Raw genomic sequence first — 23813 nt, 5'->3', positions numbered from 1 at the left:
GTAACTTGAGTTAAGATAATTTCTTGCAGGTCATCCACTGTCTTAAGACCTTTATAGAAAACAAAGAGAGAAATCTCTCTTAAGCAACTGACCATGCAAAGAAGCAGCAAAAATAAGTTTCTAGCACAGGTGGTCGTTAACTAAAGATTGAACAAAACTGCAATGGAAACCCTAGGGATACTTTATAACAGTCACTGACTTAAGAGGCAGCATGCAATGGGTTTTGTCTGAAGCTTTTTTAAGTCAATGGAAAGACTTTCATTGACTACAGTGGGCTTTGACTCAGTGAACTGTTGCTGGCTTTTCAGTGTCTGTATTGTTTTTGCCTCCCAATAGGGAGGTAATGTTCATAGAGCATTAACTAATGGATCAGCAGTACCCCTTCTTAATGTTCATAATCAGGTATGACTGTTCATACAAGAGTTAAACATATATGTTATTATCATCCTTAACCCAAAGAAGAGTTGATTGCCATCTCTATAAAGATGAAGACATAATAAAAAAGACTACTGAGAAAATTCATTTAATATAGGAACAGATTTCTGAACAATCAGATGTCATCCAGTGTCCACCCCAGGGAAAAAAAGTGTATGAGGATTCTAGAGCATGTGGGAGACATAAATAATGAATTTAAAGGACCAAGCCACATATAAGTACTTAAAATGGAGTGAGCACGAATAAGAAGCATGTGAAAAGATTGCGCCACCCTGAAGATGTCTTAAGCTTTAAGTCACTAAAAGCTACTGAAATGAAAGGAGAAAAAATAAAAATTAAATAAAACCCATCCACACCTTTTAGACCAGACAAAATAATCAAACTAATATAAATTAATTATACTTAGACCTTTTATGGGACTCCACACCTTCAGAATAAATGCATTCATTAATTAAGTTTCTACTCTTGAATCCAAAATATGCTTTTAGAAGAAGCTAAGGCAGGTAAGCCCCCAACTGTGCAAAACCTAAGGGCTACGTCTAGACTGGCATGAATTTCCGCAAATGCTTTTAACGGAAAAGTTTTCCGTTAAAAGCATTTGCGGAAAAGCACGTCTAGATTGGCAGGATGCTTTTCCGCAAAAGCACTTTTTGCGGAAAAGCGTCCGTGGCCAATCTAGATGCGGTTTTCCGCAAAAAAGCCCCGATCGCCATTTTCACGATCAGGGCTTTTTTGCGGAAAACACTACTGTGCTGTTTACACTGGCCCTTTTGGGCAAAAGTCTTTCAGAAAAAGACTTTTGCCCAAATGGGAGCAGCATAGTTTTTCTGGAAAATCACTGACGATCTTACATGAGATCGTCAGTGCTTTTCTGGAAATTCAAGCAGCCAGTGTAGACAGCTGGCAAGTTTTTCCGCAAAATCAAATGATTTTGTGGAAAAATTTGCCAGTCTAGACACAGTCAAGAAGTTTACTGCCTCGTAGATGACTGGTGCAGTTCAAATCCTGACATAAGTCAATCAAATGTTCAGCTTATTTTTTTAACAGAAAATTATTGTGTTAGTTGTGGTAGAACGAAGATTCACTGCGGCTATCCCTGCCATCCCTTCGGGATCTTTTAACACAATAGAACAATTTTCTTTGTGGTCTTGAAAAGTGGTCCAGCACCGCGTTTATTGTGCTGGTATTTGAAGTACATCATCAGGATGTAACATGACATGTTGATGTGATGTTGCACAACAACGCAGAAATTACAGGAGGACATGCTGAATGTGGTCTGAAAAACAAAGTCTTAAGTGTGATGCTTTTACAATGCAATGTGCCAACTGAAGAGGCTGCAGAGGAGATTTCCCTGCCTCTAATTAGGCTTCGCCCCTGTCTGGAAGTTGCTTAACCCTTCTTCTCAGGAATCATATTTATTCCTCATTATAAATTACTTGTTGAACTGTAGTAAGTGATTAATAGACTAAAGGCCAGAACCAACCACCATCTAGTCTGACATCCTACATAACACCAGCCAGAGAATCTCAGACAATAATAAGTGTTTTGATTTTGGAATATAATGGTTACAGAAAAAAGGCCAGATTTCAAAATAAATGTTCTGCAGAATAAACCCAAATCCCACCTCCCTTTGCTTGAATAATGTGAGCGAGGCTGTGAGGTGGTGTCACAAGGGGTTACACATCAGGCAAAAGAAACCAATGAACGTTGAGCTTGGGCCACGAAGAGGTGCAATTTAAGTGCTGTCTTACCATAGCGACTGCTCCCAGATTCTGAGGGCAGACCCCAGTTCCCAGGACACTGTAAGCGCTCCCCCTTCTCACCCACCTATGCAGGATACAGCTCTCTCCTGAAATCAAATGCGCACCGCCCACCCCCTCGTCCACTCTCCTCCTTCCCTTTTAGGGCATTCCCAGCTAGAGCCGCTCCCCTCTCCTGCACTGCTGACCCTGAGCGTGTCGGTGGCTGCGAGCCAGCCGTGCGCGCTGCTCAGAGGAAATGCGGGGCACCTCCTGCTTGCCTTGTGCTTCTGCTCCCCCTGACCTCCGCAAGGTGTCGCCTTTTGCAGCGGAAAAGCCTGTGCAATCACGCTCTTAATTATTTATTTACCAACGGGGGAAGGGGAAGGGGCAGGACTGGGGAGAGCCCTTGTATTTATTTACTTTGCAATTTGCCTCCCCCGGGCAGCGCCGCCGCGGTGCTCCCGCCCTGCCCGGCGCCCCCACCGGGTTGTTGTTATTTGCACAACACACAACCAATCCGACACCTTGGATTGAACCGTCTCCATAATGACTTCCTTTTTGTCCTGGCCGTGCTTGCAAAGCTCGCCGCCTACATCTTCCCTTCGTATTAGCAACTGCTGCAAAATCAATCGCGCTGGCAAGCCTGACTGATACGACTTTCTTAAAAATGAGGTGGCGGGGAGACATGCAAAGAGGGAACTGCATCCTAAAGGCACCCACCCTGCTCTATGCAAAGCCCTGAATAGGCACATCATTGGTGCAATCACAACCCTTGCAAAGTGCGTCCCCTCCCCAATTCCTCAGGGTGGCCGGGCGCACGGCTCGGATTTTGCATTCTTTTTAAATTATTCTTCTTTATTTGCAAAGGGAATTGGACCTAATTCTCCTTGCAAAGAATAAAGAGCAAAGGGGCTTTTGGCGCCAAATGCCAGGCACCTCCCCTGCTTTTATGGAAATTAAGGAGGTGGGGTTAAGCCTCTCTCTCCTCTCTCTCTTTCCTTCCCGGGTGTGTCAGGGTGGGATTTTTTTTTTAAGTTAATAATATCCAAGAGCTTCAAAGCCAGCCAGTGACAGTCATCTGTCTGCAAGCAAAGGGTGAATGTGGAGGCTTAAGCCAGCCTTGAGGGACGAGCAGTCTGGCGCTCAATAAAGTGCAACATACAAGATCATCTGCCTCTTTCTTTTTCCGCCCCCTCCCCCCTTTGCAACACCCATCACCAAGGAGGAGGTAAGAAGAGGAAGCTGTAAGGACCGCGTCTGTAATAAGAAGGGAGGGCAAAACCAAATAAATAAATACAACCCCACATTGTATTGGAGCTGCAAAACTGGCGAGGATGGGTGAGGGGGGATGGCAGGGGCCGTTCAGTGATTTGTGTGGGGTTTTTCACTGATCAGAAAGCAATCTTCAGGGTTCCTAAGGCTGTTGCTTGGAGCTCGCAGTGTATTGTAGGAGCTGTTTCATTGCTTTGATTTATTTTAAACGGCTTAATAGATTTTGTAAGTAGAAAAATGGTACAATAGTGGAAGCGGTCAGGGGGCGGGGCAGAGAGAGCAGCTGAGCTGGGCTCGTTTCATTCCATTTCATCATAAGGCTTTTTTTTTTAATGGAGATTTTCCTTTTGCTCCCAGTTTAAATGTCAGCTGTTGGAAATCCTGCACACCGATTTTCCTCCGTCTTGTACTAGGTGAGGTGAACGGGGACACTGCTCGCCTGTTCCAGACTTAAATCATTTTAAATATCAGATGCAACCGGGCTCCGGTGCTGGAAGGGGGGTTGTCGTGGAGGGCACAATTTAAGACATCTTGCTCCGGAGGGGAAGGGGCTCGGAAGCTTGTGTTTGTAGCAGGTCTCATCGAATGTAGGGCATGGCAAAGTTCCCTTGTTGCATCTGCTGCCTTTCACCTCTTTGCCCAGGAGAGAAACTTCCTGTACCTTGTTGGCATCTCAAAGGGTTTTGTTGTTGATGCCGGCTTTGTTTAAATTGAAATTATTAAATAAGATTGCTGCATTTTGCTACTCCCTATCCCCCTCCCCTCGAGTTGTGTGCGGGTTTTTCTGAGTAGCTTTGAGTGAATGAACTGGCAAGTTGCAAAGTTGCACTGTCCCCTTTGCAACCGTTCCTGCGGACGACAAAAAGGTGGAAACTTCCTCTACTTTTGTTGGCAGGTTAAGAAGGCTTTCTGGAGCGATTGCGGTATCAAGCTTTGCATATGGGTATAATGCAATGGTTGGGTTACTCTGGTCATTTGAAGCGGTTTGGAGAGCTTACAGTGTGTAAAGCTGCACAGAAACCCCATTGCATCCCTCCTGTACCTTCTTGGCTTGTTTTGTTTTCTTACACAGCCCAGGCTTAAAACAGAAAACTTTGTATGTGTGTGCACCGCCTGGTTTTTTGTTTTGTTTTGGTCTGAGTGGATTAATCAGCATTACAGGAGTGAGATGTATTTCTCCAGATTTGCACAGTGCTTCCTGCCTTCCTCCTGTATCTTAATGATTGTGGAATTTGGGTTTTTTTTAATTGGGAGGAAAAATATTGTATAACAATTCATGTCTAAATGTATTTTCTCTTGTTTTAACTTGTTGCTTATTTTTTATTTTCTTTCGGGTCTTGGAAGAAGTGTCTTTTGGTGGAAGCACGCTGTCTGTGCAGTGGAACCTTCCTCTAAATAGCAGCCCAACTGAGAAATCAGCAAAAGGAATCCAATAATGCCAGGGATGGTCAGTAAAAACCCAGACCTCGAGTTTGACTCTTTGCAGCCCTGCTTCTATCCAGATGAAGATGATTTCTATTTGTGCGGTCCGGACTCTGCTCCCCCAGGAGAGGACATCTGGAAAAAGTTTGAACTGCTGCCTACCCCTCCTCTGTCTCCCAGTCGGGCAGGACTTCAGGAGAACCCCCCAGGAGGGGCCCCACTGCCATGGGGAGGGGTGGCTCTAGGGGGATTCCGAACCCGTGATCCTCTGGACTGGGCATCTGAACTGTTGCTGCTGCCCCCTGAGGCTGACCTTTGGGGAAGCACGGATGGAGGAGACTTATTCGAGACGGGCTTTGAGGAGGGCAACAACCTCAACTCCATCATCATCCAGGATTGTATGTGGAGTTGCTTTTCTGCCCGCGAGAAGCTGGAGCGGGCAGTGAGTGAGAAACTGCAGGGCAAAGTGGGAACAGCAGTGGCCTCCGTGACAGCTGGTGCACCCGCTACCAGCAGCAGTCCCGGGGGCACCACCAGCAATAGCCGATCAGAGCTCAACAACTCTGTGTCAGAGTGCGTGGATCCTGCAGTGGTGTTCCCTTTTCCCATCCACAAGAAGGAGCCAGTGGCAGCAGCCCCAGCAACAGGGGGAATGGCTGGCATACGGGTGAACATTAGTGGGAGCAGTGGGATTGCACAGGGGGCAGCAGCTGCCACCCAACGCAGCACTCGCCACACAAATGCCACCAGAGCTAACAGCAGCTCAGGAGATGATACTCTCAGTGACTCAGGTAAATATTCTTGTCACAGATTGGTTAGCCTGTGTACAAATCCCCAGCAGTATTTGTATGTGCTGGGTCGCCCCACCCTCAAATACAGCGTTGTGGGCAGCATTATCTTTATGATCCATCTTCCCCAAGCAAAGGCAGAGTGAATTCATTAGGAGCAGCCTTGCAAAATTCAGTTCACATGGAGTGAATGTTAATTGCTGGTCAAGCATTAGTTCATTTTTATTCTCATCTTGGAAAGGTGGGCGAGAAATGTTGTCCCTCCTAAGTCACTGGCAGTGGGAAAAAAAACAAGGAGTGGTCTTTCTCTCTTCACATTTTCCTTCCTGTAATCAAAATTAAGCCCAGTCTTTCCCTTCTCCACCCCCCACATGCACCCATGTGGTCAGGAGACCAAAGAAAATAAATCCATGATCCTAGGTCATGCCCTCTTTCTTTGTTTCTTGCATCTCAGTGAGTCAATAAAAAAAAGATTGAGGGAAAGTTGGTTGCCATATGCCTTAGTGCTTGAGGAAGCCCCCTGCCTTGAAGTGCTTGGGCAGAGGGGAGGAGGGTAAATAAAATGGCAGATGAAGCTTGGGGGGTGGAGCTGGAGAAGAGCAAATATTGCACAATCAGTTCAGTGTAGAACATGACAGTGGTGTGAGCCCTCAGGGCAGGGGAATCCCTGCTGTTCAAGAAAGGGGAGGCTGGGCAGAGTCCATTACCAGGAGATTCAGAAGAGGTCAGATGGATGTATCTAAAGCTAATCTGGAAAAGGGGAAGGTTATAAATCCCAGACCACTCTCATTTGTTTTTCTTTGTTGATAAAAACATAACCAGGAACAAAACTCAAAGCTCTCCATGTGAGTTGCATGCCTTTTGCTTGCTCCCTCCTTTTTTAACTGATATATAGATTTGCCAGTAGGTGGCAGCGTTCTTGCCCTAGGTCATTGTCATTTGAAAAAGATTCCTTGAAAGGACCCTTTTGCAGGCAGCTGATGATAAAGCAGACAGTGTAACTAAAGGACATCCTGTCTTGGGTATGTTTTTACTAAACAGCTGCTGGGTGAGGTTTGACAGATTTTTAAAAAACTTCTGTTATGCCAAAATGTACAGTTCATTCATATGGCCAAATAAAATGCAGTTTATGCAAAATGTATTGTGTAAACAGACCATTGCTGACATAATAAAACATTTTTGGTGTAAAATAATCCTGCCTTGTACATGGTTTTGAAATGGCTAGGCAGTCTAATAATTTATAAGGGAAATGTTTGATTTGGGGTCTATGAATTAAGACAGGCAGAAGAAAATCTAGATTACTAAAAAATCCTCCCATGTAAAAAAATTCCAACTGTAGTTGCAGAGAAGTCCAGTACAATTGTAAACACAGTTTCTGTTATGTAAATGAGTAGATCCATATGACCATCATCATAAAGTTGATGATAAGCCTCTTGTTTCAAAAGGCTGACTGTCCCTTTAATGTCTGTGCCTTGACAGCTTTCTGTGAGGAAGCACTTCCTCCCAACAGCTGTCTTCTTGGCAGTAAACCAAAACATTGGCTTAAAGGGACTTTCAGACTGGAACAGCTTCACATTCTGCATCAGAACAAATCCTGTGATTGTTTAGTTTTCTGGCTCTGTTTTGATCAAGCAAGAGAGGTGTTGTGATTGTGTGTGTGTGTGTATGTGTGTACTTGAGCGTGTTCTGTTCCCCAGTTTGATGGTTAAAGTATAAATTAGGAAATTTTCTTTAATACTATTTTCTCTCCTGTGTTTATTTGGGTTGCACCTTTATGAATCCTCCTGTTGAACAGCTTGAAAGTGCAGAAAACTATCTGTTCTTACAGTTATAATTTTAATTTTGTAGAGATACCCACTTATGTCTGGGTCTGAGTGTATGCATGATGTGTGTATGTTTATCTATATCTATCTGTAGATAGTATTTGTACCTTATTTTTGTGCATATTTCAAGCACTTACATATTTGTGAGTTCTGTTCGTCCTAAGAATTCACACAGATAGGTTGCTAGCTTTTAAATTTCAAAGTCCTTTTTGAATATTTTTTGGAGAGAACTTACCTTATTTTACATTTTGTATTTCTAAAGATGATGAAGAGGAAGAAGAAGAGGATGAAGAGGAAGAAATTGATGTCGTGACAGTAGAGAAGAGGCGCTCTTCCTCCAACAAGGCTGTTACTACTCTCACTATTACCGTGCGCCCTAAAAATGCCACCTTGGCATCGGTGAGAATGCAGCAGAATGAACTGATTTTAAAGCGTTGTGCCCCAATTCACCAGCAGCATAATTATGCTGCCCCTTCTCCATATATGGAAAGTGAAGATGCCCCACCACAGAAAAAGCTAAAAAATGAGGTGCCCCGTCCAATAAAGCCCATGATCCAACCAAAGTCTAAGAATTCAAGTCCTCGAAACTCAGATTCAGAAGATAGTGAACGTCGACGCAACCACAATATTCTGGAACGTCAGCGGCGTAATGACCTGCGATCTAGTTTCCTCACATTAAGGGACCATGTACCAGAACTAGTTAAAAATGAGAAAGCTGCAAAAGTGGTTATCTTGAAAAAGGCCACTGATTATGTCCATTCTCTTCAGGCAGAGGAACACAAGTTATTGCTAGAAAAGGAAAAATTGCAAGCCAGACAACAGCAGTTACTAAAGAAAATAGAACAGACACGGACTTGCTAAACCTTTTTTTTTTTTTTTTTTTTTTTTTAAATGTCTGATCTGGACAGTCACTGCCACTTTGCACATTTTGATTCTTTTAAAAAAAATTGTGTTTTTGACGTTAAGAATGTTGGTTTTACTTTCAATCCAGTCCTTCAAGTAGTTAACAACTATGTTATCCGGGTACAGAGCACATGGATGTTCTTGTAAGGAGTTCAACAGACTGCCAAACAATGATGGACTGCCTTTCTTAAGTATTTCTTCTTAAGAACTATAGATGTTCTTTAAAAGTTGTGAGCATTTGGAGCTGCTGATGACACCTAGTTGAGTTTAAAAACATTCATTTCTATTTTTTAATGGTGCTTATGTTCTAACAGATGTTACTTTAGGGGTTACCATTTGTACCTCTGTGGGAATTTTCTGTAAATACCATCTACACACTTGCCTTTTGTACATGTCTTGGGTTATGAGAGGTAGCTCTTGCTACCAGTATTTGACTGGAAGTTCATACCTAAGTACTGTAATACCTCAATGTTTGAGGAGCATGTTTTTGTATACAAATATATTGTTAATCTCTGTTATGTACTGTACTAATTCTTACACTGCCTGTATACTTTAGTATGATGCTGATACATAACTAAATTTGATACTTATATTTTCGTATGAAAATGAGTTGTGAAAGTTTTGAGTAGATATTACTTTATCACTTTTTTGAACTAAGAAAACTTTTGTAAAGAAATTTACTATATATGCCTTTTCCTAGCCTGTTTCTTCCAGTTAATGTATTTGTTAATGTTTGGTGCATAGAACTGGGTAACTGCAAGTTCTGTGTTTAATTTCTTCCAACGATGTACATTTAGTGCTGCATCTTATAGCACTTTGAAATACCTCATGTTTATGAAAATAAATAGCAATTAAATGATGTGCTCTTCACTATTTATTTATAAATGTAGCTATCCTGTTTTATTATAAGTTCAATAGTGTCCATGAGACATAAAGACATGATTCCAGCTCCCTCCCCCTCGGCATTTAATATCACAGGATAGAACTTACACTTCAGGAGGGGTGAGAAGCCAGCAAATTACCATTTCTGATAATAAAGTAATTATGGTGGGAACAGTTATAATGTATTCATGTCAATCCACATACTAGATCTCTCTTTTGATATAGTGATCTCTCTGTGAGCCTTAGCCAAAGCCCATTGAAGACTCCCATTGACTTCAGCAGTCTTTGGATCAGTCACTGAATGCACAGCACTCTTAGGGGTAGGATACAATCTTGTTTTCCACCAGCTGGTGATCTGGGCATATAGCAAGAGCAGTATATCAATGGCATGAACTGACATAGGGAGGAAAGAGAAGTGTCTGTCTAGTGGACCAGGATCTTAGGATCTGAGCCTAAGGCCTTGTCTATACTTATCGGTGGATCATTGATCTTCTGGGGTTCGATTTAGCTGGTCTAATAAAGACCTGCTAAATCGAATTGGCGGGCACTCCTGTTGACCATGATACTCCTTGCAGTTGCAAAAAGTAAGGGAAGTCGAAAGCCCCAGAAAATCAATGTAAAGTATGTAGACTCTAGCTACACAACTACCACAGCTGGAATTTCATATATTACATTGATGTTCTCTGTCAGTGTAGACCTGGCCTCACTTTGATTCTGTTCCTTATTGTATCAAAAGCCATACCTCTAAGGTTAGCCACCATTTGTTAAGAGAGGCAAAATTTGTGTTGGCCTGTGGTTTGTATTCTGTCTTAATGCCAACAATGCTCAAAAATCAGTTAAAAATCCCACTTCCCTTTATAGACCAGTCTTGCAGTGTTATTTAGTACTACAGTGTTATTTAGTTATCTCAGCACTGCCATAGCAGGCTTGTAATGTTTCAGAAATGTCGCTTCTGAATCCAGGGAGTGAGGGGAAGAAGTACTGAAGCCAAGCTGTGTATACGCTGCAGAATCAAGATTGGGAGGTTGCTTTTTCCTCAGGAGCAGGAAGGGAAATTTGAGGTTGGCACGAGGGTAGGGGTCTATGAAATGCACTTGATCACTATACCACAAACTTTTCTAAGGAGGCGTTAGGGGTCTTAAGAGCTGTTGCAGCAGTAGGCTTTGTAGAATTCAATATTTATTTTAAATAATTTCAACAGGTAGTACTGATGTTTTATAAGCACTTTTTTTTATTTTTTATTAAAATTTTCATAAGTGCAAGAAATTATAGGGAGGGATCAGACACTAAGGAGAGGGTCAGACAATAAGTATTTAAGGACAGCACATATTGAGATTAAAAAAGCTAAAGCTTTATAAGCATTAAAAATTGCCAATGTCACATGTCAAAATATCTGAAGTAAATGTCCTTAAATTCTAAGAAGCTTTGAAGCATCATTCTTCTTATTTTGCCAATCTATACATTTGATTATTATAGATTAAAATATTTTTTGTAAGCAAAATCAATCTTTCCCTCCATTTACCAGTAAAAATCTAATCCTTCCAATCCTATATATCATCCAAAATGGCCAAGTGTTCCACCTCCCTTCACCTCCCACACAATATTCTGCAATTGCATGGAGATTAAGGATTTCAATAGTATAACCAAACTTTTTATCAAAGGCAGTGGGAGTTTTGCTTAATAAAGTCTTCAGGAGTTGGAAGTATCTATTTGTAATTGAGTAAATATATAGGGGTCAAAGCTCATCTGGTGTAAACCAATATAGCTCCATAGGGTTCATGCATATCTACACCAATTTACACCACCTGAGGATCTGGTCTATATATATTAATTCAAAATTGTCAATTTAAACTTGATTAAAAGCTTTATTCAATAAATACAAGTCTCAATGAAGTGAGGGGAGTTTTGTGAGCTAGGGAAGCAGGATCAGGCCTTGATCGAAGGCACAAATGCTGAGGGAATGAAAATCCCTTCATTAAATGAATAGCGAGTTCCATTTTCAGTGTTAAAATTTCAAGAAGTCTGTTCTGAACTGCAGTTTCTATTTGAATGCTTCATTAGTGATTGAAAATAACATTCAACATTGGTCAGAAATAAGTAAAGAGTGACATAAAGAATTAAGCCAATTATTTTCCCCTGCACATTACTTTGGTTGGTTGTGATTTAAGGCCTGATCCAAATCTCATGGAACTTAATGAGGGAGGGGGGTCCCTTGAGTAAGTTTACTGAAGCACAACCATTCCCGCAACACAAAATTATATTAATTTAAAAAAAAAAAGTTTGAAGACAAAAAAGGACAATGACTGTTCCATGCTGGAACACTTAACTGTACTAGCTAGCTACAGCTAGTTTGAAACCGTTCTCAAACCATTTCTACTAGCAACTGTTAGAATATTGTTCTGAAGCACTGTAGGTAGCAGGGGTTTCATTCTCATGGGGGAAGAGGGCTTTTTCAGCCAGCCAATCACCCAGACATTCTATTGCCTTCCCATTTCCACCAGCACTGTTTCTTCACATTAATATGTAACCACACTGAAGATGGATAAAAAAAAAATGTTACAACTGTAACCAATGGAACTGACAGTGCCCATTTACTGGATATGCAATATACAGAAATATTTCCCTAATTTATCAGAAACAGTTGTGATCTGTTCATATGTCATGCTCATTGCTGAGTGATCAGGGATCAAGATGAGTGTTAAACTAAGATATATTGTGTTTGATTAAAGATTCCTCACCCCCCCCCCCCCCATTTTTAAGTGTCCTTTTTTGGAAAAATGGGGGCCTGATCCTACTTTCATTTGATTAAACATCTGGACCAGCATGACTGATCAACAGTCTTTGCCATAACACTGTCACTACCCATCTGAGGGTATGTCTACACATCAAAGTTAATTCAAAATAACAGCCGTTATTTCCTATTAACTTTCCTAGCATCTACACAGGCAAACTGCTATTTCGAAATAAAATCGAAATAGCAGGGCGCTTATTTTGAATTTGGTAAACCTCATTCTACGAGGAATAATGCCAAATTCAAAATAGCTAATTTGAAATAAACGCTGTGTAGATGCTTATTCCGAAATAGGGGGCCTCCAGCCCTTCCCAGTTTCCCCTGGTGGACACTCTGGGCCAAACCAGGAAAACTCTTCTCCTCTCCCCCAGGCCCATAGCCCTTAAAGGGGTAGACTCTTGTGTGCCAGAGCCAAGCCTGCCAGCAGTCACTGTCCCTCACCCAGTGGCCAGAGAATAAGCTGGGCAGCCAGCGCCAGCCAGCTGTCCCACGCCCAGTCCCTCAGCTCCCAGGAGCCAGCCAGGTGCTGGAGATGGCAGGCACCCTCCTGGACTAGTGCGGAGATCATGGACCTCATTGAGGTTTGGGGGGAGGCCTCCAATGTCCATGATCTCTGCATTAGACGGAGAAACACTGCCATCTACGGACGCATAGTGGCACCATGACCACCAAAGGCCACATGCACACACAAGAACAGGTGTGCAGGAAGATCAAGGAGCTGCAGCAGGCGTACACCAGGGCCACTCAGGGCAGCTCCTCAGCAGGGGCAGACACCTGCACCTACTTCAACGCCCTGGACTGCATCATGGGGGGCCGGGACAGTCTGTGCCGTCCCGGGGGGCAGCAATGGGACCGGAGGGCCCTGACCAGGGTGCAGAGGAGAAGCTGCCATGGAGGGTGCCATGCTGGCTGGACCCCTGAACTGTCCCTGCAGCGGAGTCACTACCGTCATCCGGGGAGACCACACCATGTAAGTGCCATCACTGTCCCCTTCACCTCACACAGGGGGGCTGGGCTTCACCCACTGTGTCCCCAGGGAGAACTGACCACTTCTCTTCTTTCTCCACAGCCGCACCAGCTGCATGTGCTGGGAGACAGTTGGCCCGGCGAGAACCCCACTCCTGAACCCTGAGCTTCCCCTCCCCTTTCTTCTCCTTGCTTCCCCTTCCAGCTCCCTCCTCCCAGTTTTCTCCCACCCTCTATCCTCCCCTCTCCCACTTCCTTTCCCCAGTCTCCCCAGAGTTTCATGCTCCCCCCCCCCCAGTTTTGATAAATAAACAGAGTTTATATTTTTAAAAATACATGTATTTTATTTGACATCAGGAAGGGGGGCTAGGGAGGGGTAAGTGGAAGACGTGAGGAAGGAATGAGGCACAAGCCTCCAGTGGGGCAGACCAGGGAGGCTCTTAGTTCTCCTCAGGGTGGAAGCTCTCAAGCAGGGCCTCCTGGATACTGACAGACCCCCGATGGACCTCCCATATGGTAGCCTGCAGAAAGTGCAGCCAGGCTCACAGCAACAAGTCCACGAGAAACACCAGAGTGCCCAGGGGCAGCTCTGGCTCCATGTTGCAGAGTGCTGTGGTGTCCCGAGTGAGGGCAACCAGAATATACAGACACAAAATGCTTTGCCGTCCCTCATCGAGGTAGACAAGCAAGCAGGAAAACCTGAGAACTGGCTGTCTGGGGGGGTCCCTTTAAGCACTGACCTCAGATAGCCTCAGGCAGCAGCCCCACACTGTAAGTCCTAACCTGATGCTCTGCTGGAACTGGTTCCGGCCAGCCTTAAATGCGATTCAGAGAACACTCAGTGTGGATGCGCTATTTCGAAATAGCAAAATTCTATTCGAAATGCATTTTGTGTGTAGACACATTATTTTGAATTAAGCTATTTTGAAATAACTATTTCGAAATAAGATATTTTGAAATAACACTGTAGTGTAGACATACCCTTGTCATTTTTTTCTTTTAAATTACTTTTAGGTGTTCATAAACTGCCTTTCAAAATTGGAATAGCTGGTAATTTGGAATGGACAGATTTTGTGCTTGTTTTTACAAAATTTGAAATTTAAGTTTTACGAACTTTTAGATAAAAATGAAATGGAAGTTGGTTTCATTTGGATGCTTTCTTGCATACAAACTTTTTAATTTAAATGAAAATTTGAAAAGTCATGATACAGACCTATGTTGTTGGGATGTTACTTTGGTTGCTTCAAGAGGGCTTGAGGTAAAACAGACAAATGTAGAAAATATGTGTTTTATTTAATAATAGTTTCATGAAGATCCTTATGCAAATGTAGACAATAGACAAAAATACTCTTTTATGCAAGTCTGCAGAGATTAGAATCCCTAAGTAGTCATTCAAACATTATATACAAATATTCTATCCTAATCTGTTAATGATATGCACATTATATTTTCATGGCCTAATTTCTCATCTACGTACTCATCACTTATAGGCGTCCAAGGGGAAATCTTACTCGCTTTGAGGGATCCCAGAGAGAGAGAGAGAGAGAGAGAGAGAGAGAGATTTTCATGACAGTCCACAACATATCTGGAGAAATGGTTACAAATGATCAGGTCTGTTGAACTGCTAGACAAGTGCCAGTGTAAGAGACAAATTCCACTTTCCAGTCAACCCTAGTACTACATTTAATGCAGAATGTAACAGTGACTGTTATGTGGTTTAAGATAACATTTTCTAAGGGCATGCTATCCCATAAATGCTTACATATAGGTTTTTGCACTTTCCTTTGAAGCCAATCTGGCCAATCAGAGGCAGGATGCTGAACTACATGGCCCTAGTATACCAATCCCTAGGTTTTTGTTTATAGAACACAGATGTACCATTACTGCTGACTGAATAAAATGGATTTCTCCCTGGTATGTATTACCTGAGTTAAAATATACCCCAAAGGACACTCCCCAGCCCCCAATTTTCTATTTATTTAAAATTATCATTAAAAAACATGGAACTTCAAACACTCACAATGAAATGATCCCCCATAAAGCAGTATAAGTGAAAATTGACCATTGGGAGAGCTTAAAGAAGCTTAAAGAGGTGAAATGTGTTAACAGTATCATTATCACTAGGTCACCTGTTGCCAATAACACTTGTGAAAGTAAATTTCCTGGCCCCCAAGCTACAGTTATAGAAACTTATCACCAAGTTATGGCAGAAATTGCTTGAATTTCCATGACATGTATTATTCACACAGAAGGCATTGTTTGCACTATATCTGCTAATGAGCCTAAACATGATGAAATTATTTATAAATGATTCAGCATTAAGTCTTCTTTGCCTGACTTGTTACTAGTTTAAATCAGAAGATTAAAGTTGATTAAATATATTTTTGTGTGAATTTGCTTCTCTTTGATTTAATATTGTTTATTGTGGTCTTTCAAATCTCTAGTCAGGACTTTTTAATGTGTAGTCCCCTTACTAAAGATGCTTCTGCTTATACTCTGGGAAGAGCCTGTGTGTTGCAGTCTAGCCCCAGAGACTACAATTCCCATGAGCCCTGGAGGAAACCAGGAAGTAAATTACTTTTGTTTGGGAGATCTGAGTCTCTCCACCTGTGTGGAGGAAGACTCAGCAGTCTGTGGACTCTTCCCTCTGTTTTTGGAGCAGAAAGGGAGCCAGCTGCTGTGGAGGAGTTTGATTCAATTCAGGAGCTGTTATGTTCCAGTTACAAACTGGGATCTAGCAGGCTGCTTCTGATTGCCCTAGCGGGGAGACCCGTTGGCGGTACTTGTGGCTAGAAGCCACTCTGCATCCAGCACACAGAGGGAGACTGTGAGTAACTTGGCATCTTTGAAAAAATGCTGCCTGGGACAGACCTCAGAGATACAGACTAACTCTGGGTTCAAAGAGGGGCAGAGAGGTCAACCCAGTGAACCAGAGCTGCTGCACAGCTTGGACCCACATACACACTACCTACAGAGAATCTCCATTACAGTTGCAGTTCTTCAAGTGCATCCACGCAAGCAAGAGTCTGGGACTTTGAGTCCAGCGGTGGGCACACTCTGGGGTGGGATAAATATTGGCAGTGCAAATGGCAGCTAGATAAGTTCCTTTTACTTCTGTGCACTTTGTTAATTGATGTTAATCACTGTTAATTTGTTAAATCCTGTTTCTTTAAGTTGAGAAAAGGTTGTTCATTCTAATGCAGTCTATTAGATGTATATTATTTATGATTTGTAATTGTTGTTCTGGAGTTAGATCCAGTTAATTGTTGGAATAAGTTTATTCCTGGAGGTTCCCAAGGCACACGAGTAAGTGTGTTACAAGGCCAGCCAGGTGGAGGCACTGCCATTATATGTTCTTCATGAGCAAAAGACAGCAGCAAGAGGGTGGATAGGGTTGCCCCAACTAAACAACATCGCCACTGGGGTACTCAGGATCTCCTTTTGTGTTAAAACCATCAGGTACCCAGGCACACCTGCGAGTGTGACAGAGTGTGACAGAGTAACCCGAGGAGGAAAAAGGGGGTTACAATGAAAATAATATTTTGTATTTCTTTAAGGAACAAAAAACAGTAGCCACGCAGTACCCTTGTGGCGTGAAGCCTAATCCACTCTTAGGGTATGTCTACACCGCAAAGTTAATTTGAACTAACGGACGTTAGTTCGAATTAACTTTGATAGGTGCTACACAAGTGCTCCGCTAGTTCGAACTTAATTCGAACTAGCGGAGCGCTTAGTTCGAACTAGGTAAACCTCATTCTACGAGGACTAAGCCTAGTTCGAACTTACTAGTTCGAATTAAGGGGTGAGTAGCCCCTTAATTCGAACTAGTGGGAGGCTAGCCCTCCCCAGCTTTCCCTGGTGGCCACTCTGGCCAACACCAGGGAAACTCTACTGCCCCCCTCCCGGCCCCGGAGCCCTTAAAGGGGCACGGGCTGGCTACGATGCCCGTGCCAGATGCAAGCCTGCTAGCACCCAGCCAGCAGACCCTGCACCTGGCACGGCTCGAGCCAGCCACCCGATGCCCCCCAGCCCTCCCCCTCTTCCCGGGACCAGGCTGGCGGCTCCCGGGAGCTTGCCCGAGACCGCAAGAGTCGGGCACCCGCCTGGTCTAGTGCGGACATCGTGGACCTCGTCCACGACCGCCGCACTAGGCACAGGAAAGCGGACGTCTAGGGCAGGAGAGCTGCCAGCCTGGCCACCCAGGAGCAGGTGTGCATGAAAATCAAGGTGGTCCACTGAGACCCCCGACCCTGAGCCCTGAGTTTACAATGGCCGTACTGGGTCAGACCAAAGGTCCATCTAGCCCAGTAGCCTGTCTGCCGACAGCGGCCAACCCTGGGGACCCTGAAGGGGATGGACCGAAGACAGTGACCAAGCCATTTGTCTCGTGCCATCCCTCTCCAGCCTTCCACAAAGTTTGGGCAGGGACACAACTCCTACCCCCTGGCTAATACCAGTCCATGGACCCAACCTCCATGACTTTATCTCACTTCTCTGTAAACTCTGTTCTAGTTGTAGCCTTCACAGCCTCCTGCAGCAAGGAGTTCCACAGGTTGACTCTTTGCTTTGTGAAGAACAACTTTCTGTTACTAGTTTGAAGCCTGCTACCCATTCCTTTCCTTTGGTGTCCTCTAGTCCTTCTATTATGGGAACTAATGAAGAACTTTTCTTGATGCACCCTCTCCACCCCACTCCTGCTTTTATAGACCTCTATCATATCCCCCCTCAGTCTCCTCTTTTCTAAGCTGAAAAGTCCCAGCCTCTTTAGCCTCTTTTCATATGGGACCTGTTCCAAACCCCTCATCGTTGTAGTTGCCCTCCCCTCTCCCACCCTCTCTCTTCCCCTCTCCCACCTCCTTTTCCCAGTCTCCCCCAGTTTTGTTCAATAAAGAGAGATTCTGTTTTTTAACACAATTGTCCTTTATTTTGTACATCAGGAAGGGGGGCTAGGGAGGGGTAAGTGGAAGGAGGTGAGGGAGGAATGGGGTACGAGCCCCCGATGGGGAGGACTGGGCTCTGCGGGCTTCTGGGGTGGAACCTCTCCTGCAGCCCCCCAATTGCACCCTCTCCCCAGATGGCAGCCTGCGGCAAGTGCAGCCGGTCTGATGGCCCAGTGCGGTGATGTGCCCAGTGTGGGTACTCCGGGGACTCTAACCCAGGACTGCTTTGCAAGCGGGGCACCCCTGAGAACTGTCTGTCCGGGGTGGGGGTCGGGTCCCTTTAAGCACAGCCCGGCACTGCTTCCGGCCATCCTTAACCCCGGTTCAGGGTCCACTCTGTGTGGACATGCTAGTTCGAATTAGCAAAACGCTAGTTCAAACTAGTTTTTTAGTCTGGATGCGTTAGTTCGAATTAGCTTAGTTCGAATTAACTAATTCGAACTAACTTAGTTCAAATTAGCGCTGTAGTGTAGACATACCCTTAGATATCAGCGCTGTGGGGATTGATCTCCTAGAGCATTTAGCAGATCTAGTAAAAAAAAAAAACCCTGCTAAATTGACCACTGATCATGCTTGTATCAACTCTCAGTACTCCACTGAATCAAGAAGAGTAAGGGGAGTCGATGGGAGAGTTTCTTCCATTGACCCCTCTTAGAGAAGATTCTACAGCAACTAGATCTAAAGTACATTTCTCCAGCTATACTATTCATGTACCTGGAGTTGTGACCTTAGTTCAACATTGCTTTTGTAGCCCTGGCTTTAGTCTTGATTGCAAGAACAACTGTGGCTGTATAGTACTTCTGAAAATTAGATCTTGAATGCCACAGCAAGTCTATGGCAAATCTTGACATAGTGGAATTAGCGGGACTTTTCCCAGAATATACATCTTGGCTGTGTCTAGACTGGCCACTTTTTCCGGAAAAGCAGTCGCTTTTCTGGAAAAACTTGCCAGCTGTCTATACTGGCCACTTGAGTTTCCGCAAAAGTACAGACGATCTCATGTAAGATTGTCAGTGCTTTTGCAGAAATACTATGCTGCTGCCGTTCGGGCAAAAGTCTTTTTCCGAAAAACTTTTGCCCAAAAGGGCCAGTGTAGACAGCAAAGATTTGTTTTCCGCAAAAAAGCCCCGATCGCGAAAATGACGATCGGGGCTTTTTTGTGGAAACGCGCATCTAGATTGGCCACGGATGCTTTTGTGCAAAAAGTGCTTTTGTGGAAAAGCGGCCTGCCAATCTAGACGCGCTTTTCCGAAAATGCTTTTAATGGAAACCTTTTCCATTAAAAGCATTTTCGGAAAATCATGCCAGTGTAGACATAGCCCTTCTGATTCCTAGTGCTATGCCTTAACCAGTGCGCCATGATTTCCTCCTTTCCATTTTACATCCATTACTCGCGTGTGTGTGGTCAGCAACATTGGGCCTATAGAAAATAAAATGAATTAATCATCCATATATTATATATTTTGTAAATATAATTGTCATATGTTGATTATCTACCACAGCTCATTTAAAAGTAAGTCCATATCCAAATAGAGTAAGTACAATGACTAGCAGCAGTTGGTCTTTTGACAAAACCATGAGGGTGCACTTCTTTGTATATGTGATTGCAGTATGAATCTCAAAAATAACATATGTAAACCGTACACATATAAGAAAAATATGGGGTTTTTTTTCAACCTCAGATAGGTGTGTATTTATTACCCACTAGAATTACCACTGAATTACAGAGATCACCTATGTAAAGTATCAAGTTAATGTTGTTATACTGCTACATCTTGGAAGTCCGTATGTCTGCCGTGATGCCCACAAATTTCTACTATCTACCATTGGTTATGCAAGTGGTGAACAGGACTTCATTTTTAGGACAAATTAAATTGATACCCTATTTTCCTGTTGTAGCCGTTTGTTGCTTTCTGCCTGGCATAGAGTCATAGAATCACAGAACTGGAAGGGAACTCAACAGGTCCTCAGTTCCAGTCCCCTGCCCTCATGGCAGGACCAAGCACCATCTAGATCATCCTGAACAGATGTTTGTCTGACCTACTCTTAATAATCTCCAATGATGGAGATTCTATAATCTCCCTTGGCAATTTATTCCAGTGCTTAACCAGCCTGACAGATAGAAAGATTTTTTCTAATGTCCAATTTAAACCTCCTTTGCTGCAATTTAATCCCATTGTTTCTTGTCCTATCCTCAGAGGTTAAGGATATTTTTTTCTCCCTCCTTCTTGTAACAACCTTTTAGGTACTTGTAAGCTGTTGTCATGTCCCATCTCAGCTTTCTCTATTCCAGTCTTAATAAACCTAGGTGTTTTTTAATCTTCCCTCATAGGTCATTGTGAAAGGACTTGTTAGTCTGGTCTGGTCCTCTAGTTACTGGCCCGTTGGGCCTCGTATGGCTATTCCCCTGGCTGCCACCGCAGATGCTGCTCCAGTTGGCTGGGGCAGTAGGCAGTAGAGGAGGGAAAGGGGGACTTGGGCCCGCCCTCTCTCCAAGTCCTGACCCAGGGCCCTAAGGTTGAGGTGCAGCCATGTCTCCCCCTGCTACCTGATTGACGGGGTGCTACTCCTTAACTCGTCAGTGTATGGGCTTACCTCCCTAGCCCTGCCCTGGGCCGCTTCCTCTCCCTCTTGGCTCACCGTGCTCCACGTCTGCTGGGCGTTCTCTCCCAGTGTCCTAGAAGCGCCACACCCTTTTTGTCCGCGGTCTCCCGCACCCTGGACCTTTCCTGTTCTAGTCCCTCTTCAACTCCTTCTTCCCTTCTCTGTCTATTCTCCTCCTCTCCTCCAACGTCTTTGTCCCCTCTGTGTCTCCTATAGCCTCTGCCCTGGTTCACCCTTTGATGTCCCTGCCGACGTCATCCCGCTTATGGCCTGTGGGGGATGTACTGCGCCACCTGGCCACACCTCTCTGATCAGCCCCAAGCACGCTGGCTCTGTCACCTGGGGCGGCATGCGGTTGCCTGGCAACACCGGATGGGCCGGCTCCCTGTGTCGCGCTGCCGGCGCATGCACCAGGCCTCGCCTCCCAGGACTCCCCAGCCCCATTTTGTGGGACCGACGTTGAGCCGTTCTGCTTCCCTGGCTTGGCCGCGTGGGGCGACAGTTTCTGCCCCACATTGCTCTGCCACCTGTCCCCTGTAAGGAAAGAAGGGCTGCAAGTGCAGGGCCTTGCTGCTCCGTCACAGTCATGTTTTCTAGACCCTCACAAATTTTTGTTGCTCTTCTCTAGACTTTTTCTAATTTGTCCACATCTTTCCTGAAATGTGGTACAAAAAGCAGGGTATAGTACTCCAGTTGAGGCTTAATGAGGCTTAATCAGTGTGGAGTAGAGTGGAAGAATTACTTCTAATTTCTTACTTACAACACTTTTGCTAATTCATCCCAGAACGATGTTTGCTTTTTTGGCAACAGTATTACACTGTTCACTATAACTCCCAGTACTTTCGGGGGGTATGTCTACACTACCCTCCTAGTTTGAACTAGGAGGGTAATGTAGGCATACCGCACTTGCAAATGAAGCCTGGGATTTGAATTTCCCGGGCTTCATTTGCATAAGCGGGGAGCCGCCATTTTTAAAACCCCGCTGGTTCGAACCCCGTGCAGCGCGGCTACACGGGCACGAACTAGGTAGTTGGAACTAGGCTTCCTAGTTCGAACTACAGTTACTCCTCATTTCACGAGGAGTAACGATAGTTCGAACTAGGAAGCCTAGTTCGAACTACCTAGTTCGTGCCCCGTGTAGCCGCGCTGCACGGGGTTCGAAGCAGCGGGGTTTTAAAAATGGCGGCTCCCCACTTATGCAAATGAAGCCCGGGAAATTCAAATCCCGGGCTTCATTTGCAAGTGCGGTATGCATACATTACCCCGCTAGTTCGAACTAGCGGGGTAGTGTAGACATACACTGCAGTACTTCTTCCTAGACAGTCACTTCCCATTCTGTTTGTGTGTAACTGATTGTTCTTTCCTAAGGGGAGTTCTTTGCATTTGTCCTTATTGAATTTCATTATATTTATTTCAGAAATTTCTGCAGTTTGTCCAGCTCATTTTGAACTATAATACGATCCTCCAGAGCACTTGCAACCCCTCCCAGCTTGATATCATCCACAAACTTTATAAGTGTACTTTATGCCCTTATGAAAATCATTTATGAAAATATTTATAGAATCATAGGGTTGGAAGAGACCTCAGGAGGTCATTGAGTCCAACCCCTGCCAAAAGAAGACCAACCCCAACTAAATCATCCCAGCCAGGACTTTGTCAAGACAGGACTTTAAAGCATCTAAGGATGGAGATTCCACCACCTTCCTAGGTGCTTCACCACCCTCTCAGTAACAAAGTTTTTCCTAATATCCAACCTACACCTCCCCCACTGCAACTTGAGACCATTGCTCCTAGTTCTGCCATCTGTCACTACTGAGAACAGCCTTTCTCCATCCTCTTTGGAACCTCCCTTCAGGAAGTTGAAGGCTGTTATAAAATCCCCCCTCACTCTTCTCTTCTGTGGATTAAATAAGCCCAAATCCCTCAGCCCGTCCTCATAAATCATGTGCTCCAGCCCCGTAATAATGTTTGTTGTTCTCCTCTGGACTTTCTCCTTTCTGTAGTGGGGGCCCCAGAACTGGACGCAATACTCCATATGTGGCCTCACCAGTGCCGAATAAAGGGGAATAATCACTTCTCTAGATCTCCTGGCAATGCTCCTCCTAATGCAACCTAATATTCCATTCACCTTCTTGGCTACAAGGGCACACTGTTGACTCCACTGTATCCAGCTTCTCATCCACTGTAATCCCCAGGTCCTTATCTGATGAATTGCTACGTAGGTAGTTGGTCCCCAGCCTGTAACAATGCTTGGGATTCTTCTGTTCCAAGTGCAGGCAAAAAAACCTCTGAGTACTTCAGCTTTTCCCACATCATATGGTCACTAGGTTACCTCCCTCATGCAGTAAGGGTCCCAAACCTTCCCTGATCACTCCCTTATTGCTAACATGCCTGCAGAAACCTTTGTTGTTTCCCTTCACATCTCTTGTTAGCTGCAATTCCAACTGCACGTTGACTTTCCTGATTACATCCTTACATGCTCGAGCAATATATTTATACTCTTCCTTAGTCATTGGTCCAAGTTTCCACTTCTTGCAAACTTCCTTTTTGTGCTTAAGCTTACCAAGAATGTCGCTGTTAAGCCAAGCTGGTAGCCTACCATATTTGCTTTTCCTACTGCGCATTGGCATGGTTTGTTCCTGTGCCTTCAATAAGGCTTCTTTAAAATACAGCCAGTGTTCTGGGATCCTTTCCCCTTCATGTTAGCATCCCAGGTGATTCTGTCCATCAGTTCCCTGAAGGAGTTAAAGTCTGCTTTTCTGAAGTCCGGCGTTTGTATTTTACTGCTTTCCTTTCTTCTTTTTGATAGGATTCTGAAATTGACCATCACATGATCACTACTTCCCAGGCTGCCACCCGTATCTGCTTCCCCTACTAATTCCCTATTTATGAGCAGCCTGAAACAAAGCTTTGGGTTTGAACACTCCTATCTTTAGATAAGATTTAAATTTCACAGCAGCCATACTTCTATATTAAGATAAATCAAAACCCTAGTTTTAAAAGCCTGTGAAAAACACTAGGAAAGTTTGAATCAGAGCATCTCTAAAGTGTGCCAAAGGTCTGAATCCAGATGGACCTAGATCCAATTCTAAACTTGGCCATTTGGATATTTTTCTAGCTTTATTGTAAAGGTTTGGTTCAGGTTCTCCTGAAAGCTTCATGAACCTGGGTGAAACTCTTATATTCATGGTATCCAAATAGAGAAATTTCTTTCTGAAAGGGCTGAAACATAACACTACTTTGTT

The 23813-nt window shown here is 44.1% G+C and overlaps 1 protein-coding gene across 7 annotated transcripts; it reads left to right on the top strand.

Annotated features, from left to right (window-relative positions):
• The first annotated feature begins 3023 nt into the window (after nt 1–3023).
• MYCN (MYCN proto-oncogene, bHLH transcription factor) lies at nt 3024–8375 on the top strand. Of its 7 annotated transcripts, none has more exons than XM_014580853.3 (4): nt 3449–3674; nt 3807–3862; nt 4797–5662; nt 7745–8375. In XM_014580853.3, exons 3-4 carry the CDS (start codon nt 4885–4887, stop codon nt 8341–8343), a joined length of 1377 nt encoding a protein of 458 aa, XP_014436339.2. In that variant the 5' UTR covers nt 3449–3674; nt 3807–3862; nt 4797–4884; the 3' UTR covers nt 8344–8375. The 7 variants fall into 7 exon arrangements, with proteins under 7 accessions (XP_006137660.2, XP_006137656.2, XP_014436339.2 ...); XM_014580852.3 differs by having other exon boundaries at nt 4794–5662; XM_006137598.4 differs by lacking the exons at nt 3449–3674; nt 3807–3862 and adding an exon at nt 3024–3405.
• Nucleotides 8376–23813: the final 15438 nt, after the last annotated feature.

This window comes from Pelodiscus sinensis, chromosome 3 (genome assembly GCF_049634645.1).
Source record: "Pelodiscus sinensis isolate JC-2024 chromosome 3, ASM4963464v1, whole genome shotgun sequence".
NCBI classification, from domain to species: Eukaryota; Metazoa; Chordata; order Testudines; family Trionychidae; genus Pelodiscus; species Pelodiscus sinensis.
The sequence above is the reverse complement of the archived record's forward strand: the minus strand, read 5'-3'. Positions and strand labels throughout refer to the sequence as shown.